The sequence below is a fragment of the Amblyomma americanum genome, chromosome 1, assembly GCF_052857255.1.
Source record: "Amblyomma americanum isolate KBUSLIRL-KWMA chromosome 1, ASM5285725v1, whole genome shotgun sequence".
In the NCBI taxonomy this organism is placed as follows: domain Eukaryota; kingdom Metazoa; phylum Arthropoda; class Arachnida; order Ixodida; family Ixodidae; genus Amblyomma; species Amblyomma americanum.
In genome coordinates this window covers 195,511,336-195,533,263 of record NC_135497.1, presented here as the reverse complement: position 1 = coordinate 195,533,263, position 21,928 = coordinate 195,511,336, and the positions used below count along the sequence as shown (strand labels likewise).

Sequence of the window (21,928 nt, the reverse complement as noted above, 5' to 3'; positions counted from 1 at the left end):
CTGAGCAAAATCTCACCCCACTGTAATGCTATGAACTTTGTACTAAAAAAATGGAGTAAAACAGTAAAACTGCATTACTTATGACTTATGTGAAAAAGATGTTGTATGTGTTTATTTAGTGGGACAAATTTGCAGTTGGTTACGTATTACTTGCACAGTCGGGATATAGCAACACACTTCAAAATGACTTCAAAATTTTTTTTTTGATTAAATTTCTTACATGCATTGTATAGTCTTACTTGTGCATTTGACTGCATTTTTCTGAGTCTGTCTTTCATCCTTTTCTAAGGTCTTCTCTTCCTTTCTCCTTTCTCCCCTTCCTTTCTTCCCAAGTGCAGCACGTCCTGTTTTTATGGTTGCTCTGGTTGTCAAATGTGAATATGCGATCATGTCCAGATCCATATAACAGAAGAGCAAAGTGAGCAGCCTTTATTTCAGGTACATATTTAGCAACTGACACTTAACTGACCTTCAGATGTCGCAGGTCACGTCTGACGTGTCATAGCCGTGCAAATAGCAACATCACTGTTGCAGGCATAATAAAGCTCTCTTACTTCTTTGCAAAAGGATGCGTGTTGTTACTAACCATTCCATGCACCTTTACTATGGTGTTGTAAGCACACAAGGGAATGAAGTGACTAATTTCTTGACATATCTTGTCAAGTTTATTCTTGGCAAGGCAGGGGTAAACACCTAAATAGGGTTGTGTAATTTCTTAACATATCTTTTCAATTTCATTCTTGGCAAGGCAGGGGTAAACACCTTAATAGGGTTGTGTTAAATCAGTGTTTAATTTTTTCAGGTGTGATTGCAGTCATAGTCTAATTTGTATGCGCTGAAATTTTTTATATGCTAACATGCTAAATTTTTAAACTTTTGTACAGCTCTGTCATGCATCCTGTTGAATCATTGTATTCCTGCCTGTGTCCCTATGCGCCCTTGCTTTTTATCAGGCCCAGAATTTGACTTATTCTATTACGAATAAACCCCAGACAGGGTGTAACATTTTCTGCACCCAGAAACCTGCCACTATACTTGCACATAACATTGGTCTGATTGCTCTTTCCTAAAGCAGTGTCTGGTAACCACTCGTGAACCGCATGGCATAAATTCTGCTCCTGAAATTGTAACAACTAGCTTACATGTGTGCTGTAATTAAAAGCAACCCTTGATGATTTGACTCTCACTAGGCCTAACTGACCAGGGGCAGACTACCGCTACATGACTGGCGCACACTGTTAAGAATGCCAGTGGGCCTGTTTATCTTGATGCATGCACTCTTTGCATTGCTTTCTGGCTGAAGCAAAAATGGGGAAGCGCCGTGAAAAGACTCCAGCCATTTTGAGAGTTCCGCTGGGCCAAAGCTTCACTGGGACTTCCATAGTGAAGATTCCGGCAAAATGGTGTTTAAATTTGAGGCAAACAAATCTTCCACCAAAGCGCTGTTTGCATTTAGACCAACTTGATAGAGCTATTGTCATTGGATTTGGTATTCAACACCATTTGTTGTCTTCTGACTTGCAACTAAAGCCTTGATCATAGGATTGAGGTGGGGGCACACCTAAATTGCAAGCAGCCAGCTTTTTCTAAGGAGCTGTTACACATAGAAGAAGAATGCAATGGTCACTAGGGTGACGGTTCTGCAACAGCACACTTGTGACAAGCATCACGTTTTCACCGCAGGAACAGAACCTGAACTGTAATGAACTTCTTGAAATTTTGCACAGCTGTGTTTCAGATGCACACAGTGTCTTCAAAATAACACATGCAGAGGGGTACCCATTGTCACCTTCCAATGATTAAATCATGTCTTTGATTCTGCTGGCACTCGTTATCACAGCAACCAGCCGCCGGGGTGGCTTAGTGATTATGATGCTCGGCTGCTGACCCGAAAGACATGGGTTCAATCCCGGCAGCGGCGATCCCATTTTGATGAAGGCGAGATTCTAAGGACTTATGTAGTGTATGATGTCACTGCACGTTAAAGAACCCCAGGTGGTCGAAATTTCCGGAGCCCTTCACTACGATGTCCCTAGTAGCCTGAGTCGTTCTGGGATGTTAAACCCCTATAAACAAAGCCATCTTATCACAGAAACTAACAAAACTAAATGCTGATGCACCATAAACACAAATAGTGTCCCCCTTCTCTCTCCTCTTCTCCCTATATCTGGAAGTGGCAGTGGATTGTGGTGGCACTCAATTCTGCCTTTCATGATCCTGTAACTACAAAGGAACATAAATTATTGCATCTTTGCTTCATAAACAAAACTGCAGCCGTTTCTGAGAGCACATGTCTGAAGCTGATTATGGAACGGATAACAAAGTGTTTCTCCTAGGGCTGTTAGTAATTTTTAAAAATGGGTATTGTGAGTTAGAGTTTTTTCGTTACATTATTGTGCATCGGTGGTGGCCACCAGAAAACAGCTTATGCATGTTTATTACCAAGTTAATTAACTAGGATCTAATAATTAAATTTCTAACTATTACGTTTAGGCTGCTCATTTATTGTGAGGTTTGCAGCTCGCCATTGCTCGTGCTTTGCGCTGCCCAGTGCTGCTTCCGTTAGCTTCTTTACTTTCGTTCCCTGCTTCTTGCAGCAATTTTACTGCCTTCCTTTTTTCTCAGTTGCCCATGCTGCCTTCTTTTTTTTTTATTGTTCACAGCCAATTTTTTTTTAATTTTTAGTGTACTAGCACTAAAACTCCTAATCTCAGATTTCGCTGATGTTTGTCAGTCCAAAGCCTCTAGGCAGGTGGCAACGTGCCCACCAGGTTGCGAGCAACCTGCCAGCAGGCTTTATAGCAAAGTATGCAAGCACTTTATGGCAAAACAGTCTATGGACGTGAGTGGGTTTTGAACTCACAGCAGCGCAAACAGATCAGCTTCGCTGGCCACTGCATTTGACCACTACATCATCATCGCAGCCAAATAGTCTGCGTGTTTACCTTCTAGTCTCTCGCGCTATGTTTTAGATGTTGTCGTGTTCGTCAACTTCCATTCATGTGCAATGGATCCAGAACACACCGCTATAGCCTGGGCCTCCTAAACTGTACCTCGAACCGAAATCAGAGCGAAAACCAGTGTGCGAGCACACCTAATTCGCATTTTGCATAACCATGCTAAATTCTTTCTTTTTTTTTTTTTCATGCACGTTCTGCGTTTTGCCTTATAGCCCCAAGGCCTTCCAAAGCTTGCTTTTCTTCGCAACTCACAGACCTAGTGGTGAAGTCAAAGAGTGCTATGTAATTGGCAATTTGCGTGAATTCGACACCACGCTGCGGGTTCTCCGCAATGTAGTCCGAAAAGGATCGGAGCACATGGAACCACATTGTCTTCTCCATTGCCTGAGTGTTTCTCTGGAGTATTTAGGCATTGATGTTGGAGTTCGGTAGTGGAAACATATCTTGAGGAGTGTGCTACATGGATGTTTGTTTGCACACTAACAAGATAGAAGAACTGCTAAGCGTCACTGTGTGAGCTTTCTGAAACCAGCAATGCACAGAAGGCTAGGGAACAGTTGTTTTGCATGCTGTCAGGGAAGACTTACATGACCATGACAGCACAGTTTTTATCATGTGCACAGCTTGTATTTATAAATATATATAAATTACCCTGGACTAGAAGGGTCTGTGTAAATACACAGACCTGTTTGTTAAGAAACATCATTAAGCACACATGACTAATGAACACATTTCAACTGAAAAGATTTCTGTGCAAGACTGTCTCTGTAATTGCAGGCATTCTTATGGCATGAATGTATTCTGATGTGGTGCTTTATTCTCCATGGAGACTAGTGGGAGGGGGATATAATGATTTCATTGAAATTCCACTTCTTTCAGATTCTTTTTAAACTTTAAGTGTCTGTGCCATCCCTGTTGTTGGAACCAGTCAGAAACAGAAGCGGACGACAAGAATAGAATAGAATCGGATGAAAAGAATTGTATCATAGCATGGCAGGATTGAAGAGCACCTTAGCTTATTAATAATGGCCTTACATTCATTGCATGTCCTCCATTACTACGTACAAATAAACTGGAAGCACAAGGTGCAGTTTTATTGCTCCGAGGAGACAGTGCGTGGGAAAAGGCGACCTGATTCTGATTGTTCTCGCCTTCCACCTGTACACACGATTATAAGTATGTGTTCATGTTCATGCTTAAAGTAGCACATAGTTTATAAATTTATGAGCGTAGAAGAGTGCAAAAGGGCAGAACTTTACGAGTGAAACTCAAGTGACAGTGACTGGCAAACTTTTCTAGCTTGTTTTCTTAAAGTAGCATCAAAAATAGCAATTTCTGAGCCTTGCTTACCTGACCTTCTGCATTTGTAATTCGCCCATTGTGTAAAAGTCTTCAACTTGATGTCGTGGATATTAAATTGTCTCCTTAGTGCATATTAATCGCGGTTACCATTCTGCTTTCCCTTGCAAACCGTTTTCAAATGCCCCTTTTTCCCCTTGCCTAGCTTATTTCTTTTGCACCGTCAAGAAAGAGACTGTTTGTCTTGCACAAAGTTGCCACTATCGACAAACAAGCACGAGTTTTCCGTAAAATTTTATAACAAGCGCAATTCTACATAGGTCGACTCCATGTGCAATCCTCCATAATGCCGCCATATTGGATCAGTTGAGGTGCGTGCCCCCTCTAGGTCGGGAAAAATGCAAGTCGTCTGTGACATCTATTTACCTTGGAACTGTTGACCTTGAAGTTACAGTGTTACATATCCATAGCTCTGGTATGTCCTAGACTGCGCACGTGCTGAAACGTTATTATTCTGCGGGAGGTGCATCGCAGTTGCTAAATGCTCTTTACTATAACTGTTTCACTGTTAAATGTTTCTTTACAAAACGAACAAAAAATGTGCAATTTTCTGTGGAAGACAAAATGGGACCGCAGTTTTACTTTACTATATCCATGTTTTTGCGATAAGTGAATTTACTACATGGGGTTCTACTGTAATTGCATCATGAACGGGAATAGTGCGGGAACAGGAAATTTCCTTCTTGGCGACACAGGTAAAGAAAGAGACAATACAATGTCTGTTCATATACAGGGTGTTTCACGTAATTTGAGAACAGGATTTAAAAAAAGTGGTGCATCACAGCTTGGTGAAATCAACGTCATATTATTTCCCATCATGTGGCACTCCTCAGAGTACCTTAAAAATTCCTTTTAATTAATCAATTAGCTAAGGTTAATTGTGCAAAATTTTTAGTATTCACTTTTGGGCCTAGTGCATATTGTTAAGTTACAGAGGGGGTTAAAGAACAACCAATCCGATTTATTAGCTGGGCAGTATGTCCTACACGGTCCTGTTTTCCAGCATTTAAAGAAAGTGTCAGAAATATGAAAAAAAACCATGTGAATGTGCTTTTGTGCTACCATGTTGTCTGACTTCCAGACGCACTTTGAATGAATGAAGCATGCGTACTCACCATATTGAATTGAGTGGTCGACCCCATTTTCAGCACTCTTGAAGTGTGTCGGCACATTCTTCAGAAGCATGGAAAGCGTGCACCATGATCTGCAGTACGTGATAATCAGGCCACCGACAGTTAATTTAGATGGAGCTTCTGTTGAGGTATCACACTGAGGAAATGGTCTTCTTAATTGCTATCATTATTAAAAATTCTGAGTTGTCTTCTGGTGGCCACAACCAGTTACAATACTTTACTGAAGACAACAGCCTTTATTTAAAAAAATTGTTTTTAAAAATTACTAACAGTCTTGGATGAAGCACCTTGTAGATGTCTGAAAAAGTGTCAAACAGAAAGAAATTGGAAATTGGTCAATAGGCTACATTTGATCAGGTTCATTCATTGAAAGCAAAACCAAGTGTGCCACGTGATGAGTGTGAAGCCTTCCAACTTTTTTTGTGCGGTGTCATGGAAGTGGCATGTTTAATTCTTTTAGTCCCTAATGTCATTATTTTTACCCATTTCTGTTTCATTTCAGAAGTACAATTGCCTGCTGAAACCAGACTGGGATCTGTATGCATTCTCTGTTAAGAAGTCCGGATGTGTATTGAAGACAACTTTTGCAAACGACGATATGATCATTGCAGTATGTCCTGCGATATGCATTTTCACTATTTCGGCCTTTTTTTTTTTTTCGATGAGCAATGTGCTTTCCCCGGGCAGGTGTTTCCTTCATAACTCTTGGTGCTGCTCTTTATAATCGTAACTTGAAAAAAATGTGCTGTAAACCAGTGGTTCTTGAACTTTATAGATAGCACGGGTATGCAAGTATTCGAAATTTCACTTAGTTTGTGAATAGCATTTACTATTTGATTCGAGTGGCACTGCATTTTTGCTACAGTCACCGACTGATTTTTCGAACTCTAAGGGACCCGAAAAATGATCGAAAAAATTCGTGAAGTACAAAAAAATCGCTTTAATGAGATGAAATCGGCTTAAAAAAGTCACCGATTTTACCTTGCGGAAAATCTCTCTTGCTGGCGACGATTTTCGCCAAAGTTGTGCTTACGCTGTACACGTTAAGCAGCAAGGTCACGGCGTTCAGTTGAATACTTCTCACGCTTCTATGACGAACCCGGCAGCACCAGTGGGGCATGTTGTTCACAACCCGAGTGTGCCCCACACCGCTCATCAAACACACACAAGGACAAGGCACTTTTCATTCAAAATGTTGGAACCGCTGGATGTAGTCACAAAACAGAGAACGATTGTAACTTCGTGAAGACTGAGTGTCACTCGGTCGACGCGGTCGGAGAAACCCAAGTGAAGAATGTACCCGAGCTCGAACCCGACCGCGGCAGCTGCGTTTCGATGGAGGCGAAACACAAAGGCACCCGTGTGCTGTGAATGTCAGTGCAGGTTAAAGATCCCCATTTGGTCAAAATTATTCCGGAGCCCTCCACTACGGCACCTCTTTCTTCCTTTCTTCTCTCAGTCCCTCCTTTATCCCTTCCCTTACGGCATGGTTCATGAGTCAGCCCCTATATGAGATAGATACTGTGCCATTTCCTTTCCCCAAAAAACCAATTTTCATTATCAAACGGCGAATGGCAAACGTATGAGACAAGTATAACTGCCCGCGACAATGTTGGCGACAAAAGCAAGTTGACTGGTGGCAGAGTTCGCAGGTACCTCTACTGGCAAAAATGAGGTACTGAAAGCCAATCCGACTGCAGAGTATATCCACCTCAATGCTAGATGGTGCCTTTTGCACCGGCGAAAAGCCGATAAGATGGCCGATTTTGGTCCGCAGGCAACTGAAATTATCCAAAAAAATCGAACTTTCGGACTTGTAAAGTCCGAAATATCTGTTGCGAATATGTATGCGCTTCCATGGGGTGACTGACGGTGCGTCATCGAAATCCAAATTATTGGAGTCTGTATTATCAGTCGGCTACTGTATTCGAATAACAACTTGCGGCAAAACGTCGTAGCATATCTAAACGGCACCCTGTAGTTAGTGACTCACTCTTGTCACATCAGTAAACTTCCATTTCCTCATAATAGCTGCAGCCAGCACACGGCAGAAAAACAGCAGGTATGTTAATGTTCAGTATTGTAAAAAAAGCTATTCGCTGATGTCCATCAAGAACCACTGTGGTGTGCTCACAAGTTGGGAAACGATGTGCAGCACCATGTGGCACGTCACTCCAGCGTGCTGTGGTGTAATCAAAGGCTATGGCTGGGCTGTGAACATGCTTGCAACAAAAGACAACAGGCACTAGCAATCGACTCATTTTCTATCACTGCAAAAAGAGACGCGGTGCACATGGAAACAGGAAGCGTGCTGCTGCAGTTTCCCTCCGACCGCTTCCATCCCTCACAATCTAGAAACTGCTTATCTTTGGCCATAAAGGACAGAAACTATACTTGTGACAGAAACACAAACCTTGAAGCCAGCCCACACAACTGCACAGCACACAGCATGGGCCATGCGCAGGGGAAAACAAAGCCATGCCAAATACGTGGCCTAGTTGACATGGTTTTGTTTCCACGTCTTCAGTTTTTGCTGCAGTGTTTGGGCCCACCAAAGGGCTTGCAGTCTAACGAAACCAGCACTTGGGGGCTAACTGGGCTACATGTAGCCATGAACGCTGCATGTACTCATGAACGCTGCATGTATTCATGAACGCTGCATTTGGAGCCACAACACGGCCAGCACTTTCGATTCAAGCACATGATGGAGCATGAAAGGGATGGCTTCGCTTGCATTGTAGCTCAGTTGCCGCATTTGTAGACTTGACCAAATGTTCATTCTCTGGTTCAAAGCAAATTCAAAGCGAATAGGCAACCTGCAATGGCCAGGCAGCACCACTGGAGTGCAGCATTCAGTGCCACCAATGCCGGTGCGGCTGCATTGCTTTCAAAGCGGACGTCAGGCAGTTGAGCAAAGCACTGTATAAGGTTGTGGTGATCGTTTTTACAGCGAATTGTCATTGCTTTATACAAGCCATTCAGTAAAAGTCATTTGGGGGTGTAACAACAGCTGTAGCGCATGCATTTTTCTGTCGATCGGAGGGAGTGAAAGCCGGGAACGAGCGCACCTGGTTGCTATGGCACCGGCCAAGCGGAGCGTGCCGTCGGGGAGGAGAGGGGAAGCTGGTCTAGCCACAGCTGGTGTAGCGAGGAGGACAGGGAGGAAAGGGAAGACTTGAGAAGCACGGCGTTGTGGGCAGGCAGGAAGGCCTGAGTGAAAGGAGAGAAAGCGGTGCCGTGGCTTGCCAAGGCTGTAGCGGCTCGCTTGTTGAGAGGCAGGGGAGATGGGGCGGCTAGTGCTGTTGTTGAACAAGGTGTAGAGATCACTAGGCATGACAGAGTGTAGATGAGTCTAATGTATCGCGGGTCACTAGACATGACAGTGGAGCGTGTCACGTAACAGTGGGTTCACATGGGAGTGGGTTCAAACAACGAACCTACTCCCCACAGCACAGGGACAAAGGCCCGCCTCCTTCCCTTTCCTCCGTAGTCTTCATTGCAGAACACAGAAAGTTGTCTGGGATTGGATAATTTCTGTGCCACAGTGGGAATTGAGAGGTAGTAACTTCCTACCTTTCCCTTTATTCCTGGCTGTGAGTCACTTTAATCTTATTTGAGGCGAAAGTATTGAGGTTGTAATAAAAGGCACGGACAATGTACTTCTCTGTAGCCACAGCACAGGTAATCCGTGAATTGACCCATTACCCAACTCCCGAAGCACTGGAGCTACAATGCTGTTTTGTTCATTCAGTGAAATTGCATTCTGAAGACGAGAAAGGCTATTACAAGCAACAAATGAAAGATCTGAAGACGCTGAGGGCACACCTCAGATTTCACGCAAAGCATGCCTATGTGAGTAGGCCAGAAGAGCTGTGTGATTTTTTATTTCTGAAGGCGTCACTCAGAAAACTGCAAGAATTTTTCCATACTCCTGCCAACACAGCAGAAGAAACTGTGAGAGCAAGCTTCATTATTGCCTATCTAATTGCAAAACTGCAAAAGCTTTTTGGGGGAAAAACTGCTTGCTTGAAGCCGCAGGCAGTAGCTGTCCCAGCATGAAAAAGGAATTCGAAAAGATAAGCTTTTCACCCAATACGGTTGCCGAGAGAATTGCTGAGATGGGCCAAAACATTGAGAACGCCTTAATGAGCCAATGGTGGGATATCGAAACCTTTTTTCTCGCCATTGATGAAAGGACTGACATTACAGATAACGCCTAGTGTGCCATCTTTATCAGGGGCATAGGCCAGTCTCAGTGTGACAGAAGAACTACTGGACATTGTCCCAAAGAAAGGCACCAGTCCAAATTTTGGTGCTTGAAGGAGTTATTGAACACACCGGCTTGCAGTGGAAGCGGGTGATGTGTGCGGCAACCGACGGTGCTCCATCAATGGTCGGAAGCAGGAGCTGTCTTGTAGGACGTTTGTGAACGAAGCTTGAAGGACTCGGAGCCACTGAACAGTTTGTGTTGGTGCACTGCATCTTATAACAAGAAGCACTATGCAGCAAAACACTGAATAGGAAATCTGTCATGGACATTACAATCGGCGCAGTGAACTTCATTCGTTCAAGAGCGCTCAGCCACGGCGTCAGTTCACCTCTCTATTACAAGAGGAAGAATGCAATCATAACGAGATCTATACTACTTGGGATGTGCGCTGGTTGAACCGTGGAAAAGTGCTGGGGAGATTTTTTTTACCTTGGAGAGGAAATAAGAGAGCTTCTTGAAGGAGAAAAATAAGCCAATTGCTGTGTGGCCAAATGAGAAGTGGCTTTGTTCCCTTGCATTTCTCACAGACATATGTGATCACCTGAACATCTTGAACGTAATACTTCAGGAAAAAACAAACTAACGAAAATGAGCAAGGACTTTTTTACATTGAAGGTGAAATTGGCAGCACCAGATAAAAGTGAATAAGCTGGACCACTTTCCGGCTCTCAAGTCATTAGGACACATTGGCCAAGAATCTTGTGATGCTTTCGCTGATTTGCTCCACAATCTCGAAGAAGAATTCAAAATTTGGTTTCAAGACATTCAGAGCCTCTCTGAACAGTTGAAGTTTTCTCTGTACCCTTCGCTGTGCGAGTCGACGATGTTGAGCCCGAGTTGTAAATGGAGCTTATTGAACTTCAAGCAAGCACCACATTACGACAGATGTTGGAAGATATAAATGCCCTAGAGTTTTTCACTTTTTTAAATAAAATAATTTTTCCAAGCAATAAGGATCATTGTCATGTTCAGGAGCACATACTTGTGTGAGCATTTGTTCTCTGTACTGAAAGTGAACAGATTTGTTCAAGGATGATGGATGACGACCTCAGCGCCACCATGCGAATCGTCTCCGCATAAGACCTAACGCGAGATATTGCATCCCTTGTCGCTACTAAGCGTTGTCAAATGTAAAGCCAGCAGCATGCTTCGAACTGAAGGGTAATTCCTGCAATTCAACTTATTCTTGCTGAGGCCATTTATCTGATGAGGCCATTTTTTAACACACCGCAGGATTGACGCTCTTCACATTCCCCCCCCCCCCCCCCCCCCCCCCACCCAAAAAAAAAAAACAAAAAAATGCCATTGTGATTGAATCCTCTCCCCCTCTTTTTGTTATTTTCCGGCTTCTGGACCTGGGGAGACGAAATTTTCTCAATGCTGCCCACATAGCAATATGAGTTTGAGACCCCTGTTTTAACCTTTCATAAGGCGCAAGGTGTGTGCATGTCTTCAGCTGTCAAAAATATGGTATGTGGGGCCACCATTTTCTGTTTGCCAGCTCTTGAAGCATGTGAGGCACATAGGTTGAGGGATAATGCACTTTTGCTTTGAAACTGCATTTGCGCTTTTAATAGTCTTTCTTTTTCTGTGAATAATGCTATCCTTGCTTGTTCAATCTCTCTTCATTTGTTTCAGATTTGAGTTTTCGTTTTCATTCTAAGGCTTGGAGCATGTAAAGTCGTACCACATTTTTGGGGTATCGTTGTGTATAAGTATTTTTGTTATGTGCTTACAGGAGTATGCCTTGGACAGACCCGAAGACCTTGATAAGCTCTTGGTGAAAGCAAGTGATTACAACCTTGTCTCCAGCCCTCATCTCATTCGCATAAAAGCAGTTTTTCAGTCCAAGGTGAGTGCACAGCTGTGCTGTCAGATTGTCTTTCTTGTCTCGTAGATGCATCTGCAGAATGGCAGTTATGCTGCAGCTCTTTACGTCAGATATCTTTGTTTAAGACACTTAATTCTGATTTACAAATATAATATGATAGTGTATACATGTGTTTCAAGTCTTCAAGGAATGCTGTGGGCTTTGAGAGTTGGGACATATTGATGGAAGGCCCTGGGTCATTACTGCTCCAATCTGATTATGCTGAGTCTTGGTACATAACTGTCCTTGGAGTTAGAAGTGCTCCTGTGCATGTAGCTTGCTATAGCATGCTCAGCAGCAGAGCACATCATCATGAGTCATTAAAGTATAAGGCCAGAGGTTCTCAAGCATTCTAGCTTCAGGGAACTCGATCTTTTAATAGGTGCTGAGGAACCCCGTGTATCTTGGCTCCCATCCCTTTCTGCCCGACATACGTGCGAAATAGAGCAAGGAGATGTGGCTCCTTAGAAGCTGCTCAAATTCAATTAGTAATGACTGGCTGCAGAGTGAAGCAGTTGGCTATGAATAATTATAACATGGTTAGCCATGGCAAGTCAGTAAGGGAAAGATGAGGGGTTAAAAAACACTCTAAGGAGCCCAAGCGTTCTGTGGAAGCTAGTTTTGAGAACTTCTTGAGTCGGCTAGTGTTTTCCATAAAGTGATTGCAATGGTATGGTTTTATAAATAGCTGTCATAAATGGTTTTAAATCAAGTGAAATGTCCTTCATGGTTTGGAGATCATTTTTCAGCACAAGCATTTAAACAAATACAGGATTCATAAAGTGTGCTAATTATTCCCAGGCAAGTTGGGGATTTTCTCTCTAGCAAAGAGGCTTTGTAGTTTTAACCTAGTTCATTGTACAGTAGAATCACTAGTGGCATATGGCACCCTCACCAGCACTATCTAGATAAATAAGAACGTCATGCAACGTCACTCACATGCAAAATGCTATCGAACAAACTATTGATGGAAAGGTGGAAAAATGTAGGCTGAAGCTGATACACTCCATGTATTGTAATTTGACAAAATTCGAGTGGCATAAATATAATCAACCCCCCATTACATGTTGGCCGGAAGGGACCACGAAAACAAGATTAGTGAAATTTGAGTGCAAAACTGATTACATGAAATCCTCCTTTTGTAGCGTGAGCTACACTGGCTGAGGTTGGGCAGTTTCGCGTGACTCCTGGAGAGCCGGGCTGCGCATGCGCGAGGAGTAATGACGTCACAGCTGGCGCGCCGTAGCCGCCAGCGCGCGTCCCGCCGGTCATACTTGTGGCAGATGCACTGGCACAGTAGCCAAGTCTGACACTGCGCCGGAGCCGCGTGATAGCACCTCTCATTTTGTGCACATGCGCATAAATATCAGGGGGGGTGTGCATAGTAGAAAAAGTAGTAACTGGTAACCTCACAAACAGTATTGTTTATTTACACACTCGCTAAGTGTGCTTACAGGGCTTAACTCTAGAAATGTAAACTTTCCGCTGCTTGGCGACCTCATACACAACATTACAACAGTGATAGCTCAAGGAGTTGAGTTGAGTTGAGTGGTTGTAAACTACCGGTGGGATTAGCCTTGCAGTTGCTGTCGGCAATTGCTCCACCATAGCGACACATAAGGGGAGACGCGGGTCGAAAAATCGGCATTATTTTGAAAATTTTCAATTTTCTGTTTTCGCTTGTTTTATCATCTTTGAACATCCTACTTTCATGCAGCAAAATATGAAAGTAAGATTTGTACGAGAAGTTCGTTAAAAATGTGTCTAAATGACCCGCGGTGACCGAAAAAGTCGCGCGTGCTGCCCAATTTCGGCCATCTTTGAGCTGCCGCCGCTCATGGCAGCGGCGCCGGCCACCATTGCGACCACTTGCAAAAATTAGGCTAAGCCTTCTTCTTTCGACTGGCACCTCCGTCAGTTTCGTATTTTCACGAGAAAATATAAAGAAAACGCTTTTTTCCCGCGTCTGCTGAGCGCTCCTGTTGTCACGTGACACGAACCCGAGGCCGCCATTGGCTGTCGCCGTGTAGTGGAGCCACCCCCGCACTTTCGTATCCGCTCGCGTTGCATCGCCTAGCACGGCTACCGAGCATTTGTTTGCATTATCGGAAGTTTTCGACGATGAACAACGAGAAGAAGCGTGACTTTCGCCTCCGCAAGAGCCGGACTGCGCGCCCGTACAGGGGTAAGCGCAAGCAAAAGCGAAGGAGCCACGAACGCGACAGAAGCTGCAAGCCCCCTACGCCAGCAGAACGGGCAGGACGGCAGCATGTCATCTGAGTCAAGGCCATCTGATTTTATCAGTGACGCTTTTGACTTCATGAGCGCATCGGAAAAAAAGTTGGCAGCGTTCCAGGATGACGAGGCAGCCGAGAGCAGAACGGGTGCAAGCGTCGTTATCTGCGATGTTGAAGCGCTGACAAGGCTTGTTAGCGGTGCCATGTGCGGGACGTGTGGGAAGTGCCTACTCGTGGTGGTTGACGTCGAAAACAAGCGGAAAGGCCTTGCTTCTTTCCTGGAGCTCAGGTGTGCAAATGAAGCATGCCCGGCAGGAGCAATTTCTGCTGTGTATACGTCGCGACGCACTGACACCGACAGCCATGAAGGCAGCGACGCAGAGCGCTGCAGTGGAAGCCCCCGCGATAGTTTCGCTACCAACGTGAAAGCGGTGCTCGCTGTGCGTTCTATAGGCGTCGGGCACAATCAGCTGACGAGGTTTTGCGGCGTTCTTGGCCTACAAAAGCCACTTCACCATAAGACATTCCAAAACATAGCGAAGAAAATACACATCGCCGCCACCAAAGCAGCTGCCGCCAGTCTTGCAGAAGCAAGACGGATAACTGCATTGGAGACTGCTGAGACTGACGTTGCGGTCATGTTTGATGGAACCTGGCAGAAGCGTGGGCACAAGAGCCACAATGGTTTTGACACTGCCATTTCTGTGGACACTGGCCTTTGCCTAGACTTCGAAGTGGTGACCAACTACTGCCACGGCTGTAGCAGCCACAAAGCACTTGGTGACGAAGAGGATGAAGTATGGAAGGCCTTTCATTCTCCTGTGTGTGAAAAAAATGTTGAGTGCTCATCGCATGCAATGGAAACAGAAGCAGCACTACGCATCTGGAGCAGGACGCAGTCCTACAACATGCGGTTCACCACATTTCTTAGTGATGGTGACAGCAAGGCATATGCTGCAGTTTCTGATGCACAGGTTTATGGGCCGACGGCAGTGACCAAAGAGGACTGCACAAGCCACGTTTCTAAACGTCTTGGCACTGCACTAAGGAAGTTGAAGACACCACTGCCACGTGGGCAGAAACTTGGTGAGAAGGCCATCCAGAAATTGCAAAACTATTATCAGATTGCAATAACAAGCAACCGGGGCAGTGTAAGAGGCATGTACTGTGCAATCTGGGCGTCCTACCTCCATTCGTGCTCCAGCAATGGTGCAAGCAGTCACAGGTTCTGCCCTGATGGGAATGATTCTTGGTGCAGGCAGAAGAGAGCCCAAGCTCTGGGAGAACCAGCTCCGGACCACACCCCCCTCCTAACCAAAGCCCAAGGAAAAGCAGTGCTGCCAATATACAAACGCTTGACAGACTCGAAACTGCTTACCCGCTGTTTGCGAGGGTAGACTCAGAACGCTGCTGAATCCCTCAACAGCAAGATTTGGATGCTGTGTCCAAAGAGCCGATTCGCATCACGGACTGCAGTGGAGACAGCCACTGCCATTGCAGTCCTGTGGTTCAACAGGGGCCACTCCAGCTTCGAAAAGGTGCTAGAAGAACTGGGAATCCTCCCTTCTAAGCAGCTGGTCAGACTCAGCTTGGAAAGTGACCAGAGCAGAGTTAAAAAGATGTCTGCCAAGCTGACTGCTGAAGCAAAGTCCCATCGCCGCAGCCAGGTGAAGCGAGCACGCACTGAGGACTCTGTTCGCAAGAACCGTGAGGGCCAAACATATGCTGCAGGAGAGTTCTAATCTTGTGGGCTAGTGGCCAACATGTTAAACTATATTGCCACCAAGTTTTATGTGATTTGAGACAATATTTTGGCCTCCAACATACAAATGAACTTTCAATTGAGTTTTTCTCAAATTGGTGTTTTTGCCCGTTTTTAAAGTTTGTGCACACAATTTTTTCCTCTTGTACTTCTTGGATCACAATGAAATTTTGCACAGATATTCCTTGGGGTGCATAGAGTGTGGAAATCTAGTTTATATAATTAGGCTTACCATATTTTTATTAGAGCATCATACCAACAGACTGAAGTACAAAAGAAAATGACACCCTAATTTTCATGAATTTTTTGGCTGAAAAAGATGCAGACAAATATAATTTCACCTAGATTTCAACATTCTGCAGCTTGTAATGAACTACCCAGGATGGTTTAAAATTCTCTGTAATAATGATTACTAATAAAAATTGTGTGCACAAAAAAGGAGCTAATTATACATTTCATTGAGAATAAAAATTGAACTTCTATAGTTATCAAAAAACTGATTACATATTTAAAAACAGAAGCTCAATTTATGCCAGCTGTGCAAATTTCAGTCCTCTAACTTCATAATTAAAAAAAAAGTTTTTTCGAGGAGCCTCTCCTCTTAAATAGAAATCACAGAAACACTGTCCGCAAAAACCCAAATAGACACTCCTGAGGTCACCATGTGGAGGCCAAATCCGTGTCCTGCAGGTAAAGTAGAAGAAGGCAAGAAGCATCCCTTCTACTCGACTGGCTCCCGCGCGGGAAAACAATGTCCTGAAGAGAACTGTGAGGAACTCCTGCCTTCTTGAGGGATCCGAATAACACAGCCCTCAAGGAAAAAACATAAACAGCTCAAGGAAAAAACATAAGACTCTGCTGGGTACCTAGTCATGTCGGCATAAAAGGCAACGAAAGGGCAGATTTGTGCACTGCTCACGCTCGTTACAAGCAAATTAAGAAAGTAAATCTACCATATAAAGATTGCATAATTTTAATACATCTGAAAGCAAGAAAAAAAAATTGGCAATCCGCTTCGAACAATGCAATAAATAACAAGCTGCACTTTGTAAAGCCAGTTTTAGGCAAATGGAAGTCATGTGTCCACCAGGAACAGTTCAAGGAAGTCATTATCTGCTGTCTCCATACAGGCCACACACACATTACACACAACTTTCTGCTAATAAGAAAAGACAAACCAGTTTTTTCCTTTCTCATGACGAGGTTGTTCTATCTTTTTAGGCACTTTAGACCACCGACAATTTTTCACATTTCTATAAAATTGTTCCGAAAATTTCTCCTATACCATATTTACACAATTGTAAGCCGACCTATTTTTCAGATTTTTAAAATCCGAAGTGGAAGGGTCGAATTACAATCGAAACTAAAACATGGCATCATAATAAAGGCGAGACAAACGAGATATCAGGCATGCTACAGCGCGGTTGCATTTTTGCAGCGCGGCTCCGTTGCATCGCTTTTGGCCTTGAGCAGCTGCTGTGTCAGTGCGCAGAACCGGCATCCCCTCCCCGCGCGCGGCGGCAGATGGAGGTTGTTGATAAGCAGCAAACTGACACCCCCGCACATTGGTCCGATAACGCATTCACGTTCTACTGTTAATAGGCGTCCTCCAAGTTTTTTTACTTTCAACTAAGCACTCGACACTCAAGGGAGCGTCAATAGTTGATGGAAGGGCCGCTGTTCCAATCACCCGCGACTCAGAATGCCAGCAGCGCAGGAGAGTGTCTGTAGCCAACGGAAGAGCCGACACCACTCACGGGTAGTTTCTCTATGGGTCTGACCATAGCCTCCTCTGAGGAGGCCATGGTCTGACGCATTTGACTACTGCCGGCTGCATTTCACCACTCGGTGCTCAAGGAGGCGTAGATAGTTCATGGAAGAGCCACTGTTCCAATTTCGGCGTCGCCGCCACTCGGAACAGCAGCGGCGCCGGGAAGTGTCGGTAGCCGACGGTAGAGCCAACGCTGCTCACACGTAGTTTCACTTTGGCTCTGACGCATTTGACTACTGCCAGCCGCGTTTCACAAGTTTTTAATCTAGTGCTTCGTCATTGTCATTCATGCTCCGGGTCCGTTAAGCGACCGGCGCTCGTTCACGGCTATATTCAAGATGGCTGTCATTCGTTACACAGAAGAAACGAACAACTGCACACCGGGCCGCACGTTCGATGTTTGCAACGCGTGATACAGGTGTGGCAGCTGCAGCGAGGCAAAATTTTCAGCTCTTCCACGCGATTTCGTGATGTGGCTGTTCGCGAATCGCGGGATTCCTCTGCACGACAACGTTAGAAGGGTGTGCTGTGACACCCCAATAGCGATCACAACGACAGCGGTAGTCGGGACGATGGCGCAAGTGTGGACGAGTACAGTGACTAATACATTTTCGTTTTGGAATGTGCCTATGGGCACACCCACGCGCGGCAGCCGATAGTGGCTGGTGATAAGCAGTGGCTGCAGGATAGTGCTATCGTGTTCTATTATTAAAGACCAAGCTTAAATGACCGCCAAGCTTTTTTTTTTTTTTCAGAAATAATATATAGAGGGGGGGGGGGGGGGGGGGGGGGGGGGTCGACTTACATTCGAGTCGACTTAGAATCATGCAAATACGGTATTTCGAGCTTGGCGCATGATGGCCTTAGTTGCCTATGTGCCATAAAACCCAACACAACACGACATTTAATAGGAATGCAGTGCTGAAGTGCTTTTTTTTTTTAAGCATCTTATTCATTATTACTTCTTGCACATTTGCTTCATGCTGAGCATGTGATTACATATGGTAGGGTATTTGTACTTTAGATACATTCGGCGAAAAAAGTTTACAGGGTGCAGGTGTGCAGAGAAAAAAAGTTATCTCTGTGCAATTACACTGTTACACGGGCCAGTCTCCTGAAATGTGAGCAAGTATGAGGGTGCATGGATGCTCCATCATCTGGTGTCAACATCAAGTGTTAGCATTGTGAGGCAGAACTGCAATAAATTTGTTCCCAAGCACATGCATCTCATAAACTTTTTATGTTGGCTGGACACTATTTTTCTGTAAGTTTAAGTATAAACTATTTTTCTGAAGGATTGTGAAGAATCGGTAACTGTTTTCTCACCCGCAGTGATGTGAGACGCACCTCTCTCTTACCTGAGTATGCTTAATAGTTTCTGTCAGCGTACAAAGAGAATGTCACTGAAAGGTTTCCAAATTTTGGGCTCTGATGTGCAGGATCAGTGCCACGCCTATCTGCTAATGCCCGATATTGGAACGCCAATGGCAGAACTGGGCCGTCCTGTGCCTCACCTCGTCCTTCAGCAAGTGCTTAGTGCTTTGAGTGCACTTCATGCAAAGACTCCAAACAAGCCGGCCATTCCTCATGGGCATATACATCCGGGTTGGCTTCTGGTGCCCGCAAGTGACCGTCCTGTGTGCCTTGGTCTCCCAAACTTCCAGCTGGTCAGTGATCTCTCCTCTCAAACATATTAATGAATTCATGAGGCTTTACTTCTCATCATGTTAGTTTTAGATGCCAGCCATGTGTCATTCATGGATTTCGTTTTGTTACTCATTTTTCGTTACCACAGTACAGGTTGCATACCCTTATGCATTTCTGTGCATGGGGGCTACAGTGGTGGCTTAGCAGTAACGGTGCTCAGCTGCTGACCTGAAAGACATGGGTTCAGTCCCGGCCGCGACGGTCGCATTTCGATGGATGATGATGACGACAATGAATTTTTATGGCGCAAAGGCATCTGTGGTTAAAGAGCGCCCTGGCACAAGGGTTTTTCTTCTACTCAAGGTGGGGTCCAAGACCCATTTCCCAGGTATTTCACCCTAAAGAAGCCGAGCACCAGGCAGGGGAAAGCTTGTACCCATTTTATCACCAGTGGGTACCCGGCAGCACTGGAGATCGAACCCTGCACCTCCCGCATGCTAGGCGGATGCTCAAACCACAATGCCACCGCTGCACTCCACATTTCGATGGAGGCGAAATGCTAGAGGCCCGTGTACTGTGCGGTGTCAGTGCATGTTAAAGAACCCCAGGTGGTTGAAATTATCCAGAGCCCTCCACTATGGTGTCCCTCATAGCATGAGTAGCTTTGGGACGTTAAACCCCATAAACCACAGCATTTCTGCACATGTCATGATTTTTTTTTATTTATGGTGCTGAGTCAGTCTGTGTTCGCTGATTTCAGTTGCAAAGACCATACACTATTTTTAAAAACTAAGGACAACTGAATTTGTTTACTTATCTCATTCTGAAACTTTTTTTCCATACTGAACAGATATTCAATATTTGGAAGCATGTTTTCTCCATGTTCATATTCAGTTTATATTAGAAAATTTCAATATTTGTACACCCCTATTAATAACATAAAAGGTAAGGCCCTCGCCCATATGATTGCAAGTTTAAGTATTATATATTGTTACGGCGAAGTGGCATTGAAAGACGAAGTGGCCTCCCGCGTGAAAGGACGAACAAAGACGACGAGGTTAATGCACCTCCCTGTTCGTGTTGATGCTGCCTTCTAGGAACTCTTTATTCTATCCCCTACACTTGTCAATAAATATAAATAGTATTTCCCCGTAACGTCCTTAGTGGAGGTGCGGCAAGATGGAACTACGTAGCGGACGATACCTACCACGGCCGACAATGGCGGAAGCATCCCCTTCAAGATTCGGCAGCATCGGTGTCCTCAGTCGTCCTCACTCACCCTCGTGATCCTGGACCCTTCTCTGGGGACAATGACGCCAACGTCGAGACTTGGCTTCGCAGGTATGAACGGTGCCGCGCTAACAACCGCTGGAACCAAACTTTCATGCTTGTGAACATAGTTTTTTTTTACCTTAAGGGCACAGCGTTCAATTGGTATGATACCAACAAAGAGATGCTGACCAGTTGGGCTGACTGCAAGCAGAAGCTTATCGACCTTTTCGGAAAACCACTTGGCCGGCAGCTTGCCGCTAAAAGAGATCTTGCCAGTCGCACCCAGTCATCCACGGAGTCCTATGTCTCTTGTATTCAAGATGTGTTGTCTCTGTGCTACACAGTGGATACAAAAATGAGCGAGGCTGACAAAGTCGGACATGGGCTCAAGGGCATCGCAGACGACGCCTTCAATCTGCTCATCTATCAAAACTGCGACAAGAATGCCGCCGCTTCTAGGGCGCCAAAAGCCGACGGATCACCCAGCATATCGCACGCTTGCCCAGCACGGCTGCGTCTTGCTCCTGCCAAGATCTTTGTTCTCGGAACCAGCCGACCTCACCTGAGAACGTGACTAGCCCCTACGGACGATCACATTCGGAAAACTAGCTTCTGCAGCGTCTAGAGGTGATGCTGCAGTGATGACCCGGCCCTAAGATCCTCGTTTAGTTCTCCGTGCCTCGCGGAATTTGCTGACCACACAAGTCGATGGAGTCGCCGTCTCTGCTCTGGATGACACAGGCGCCCACATTTCTGTGATGAGTTCCTACCTATGTCGCCGCCTCCGCAAAGTACTGACGCTTGCTCCTACAGCCATTGTTCGAGTTGGTGATGGCACAACGTTCCCAGTCCTCGGCCTGTGTGCTGCTCGTGTGACGATTTCTGATCGCCAAACCACCGTGCTCTTTACCGTTCTCAACTACTGCCCTCATGAAATCATACTCAGCCTTGATTTCCTGTAGTGAGCACGCAGCCCTTATTGACTGTGCTACAAGTATTGTTGAGTTGGATCTACCATTCCTCCTAGAACCACCTGCCCCAGTTGTGCACCATCTCTGTACTGCCGAGTTCACCCGCTTACCAGCTGCAGCCGTTACTTACGTTTTGTTTAAATCTGTTCCACCTCTTTCCGACGGCCAGTATGTCAGCACTCCTGACCTTGATCGAGAATGCTGCCCTTGCACACACTGTTGTCACAGTATCGGCAAACAGCGCATGTCTACCTGTTCTCAACTTCAGTACCTACGGCCAGATACGGCGCCGCTTCTTTTGGCCTGGCTTATACCGTACAGTCAAGCGTTATGTCACAACTTGCGACCTCTGTCAACGCTGGAAGGAGCCTTCGGCACCACCTCCTGGTCTTCTGCACCCTATAGACATGCCCGTGGAGCCGTTCCACCGTGAAGGGCTCGACCTCCTTGGACCATTCCCGACTTCGGAATCCGGAAATAGGTGGGTCGTAGTAGCCACCACCGACTATGCCACTCGGTACACTATCACCCGTGCATTGCCTACGAGCTGCACGACCGATGTCGCTGACTTCCTTTTGCACAACCTTATTCTGCAACATGGTGCCCCTCGTCAATTACTCACGGACCACGGACGCTGTTTCATGTCTAGAGTTGTTGACGACATCCTGCGCTTATG

General features: G+C 45.3%; 1 protein-coding gene and 1 pseudogene across 1 annotated transcript in view; both read left to right on the top strand.

Moving 5' to 3' along the window:
- The window catches only part of LOC144114453 (serine/threonine-protein kinase 31-like), a 152,922-nt gene that overhangs the window by 105,515 nt on the left and 25,479 nt on the right, over positions 1–21,928 (top strand). The window contains exons 19-21 of the mRNA XM_077648197.1: positions 5,955–6,062; positions 11,461–11,574; positions 18,802–19,029. Of these exons, the coding sequence (XP_077504323.1) occupies positions 5,955–6,062; positions 11,461–11,574; positions 18,802–19,029 (450 nt within the window). The remainder of the gene's footprint in view (positions 1–5,954; positions 6,063–11,460; positions 11,575–18,801; positions 19,030–21,928) is intronic.
- Positions 13,931–15,612, top strand: LOC144114454 (uncharacterized; annotated as a pseudogene).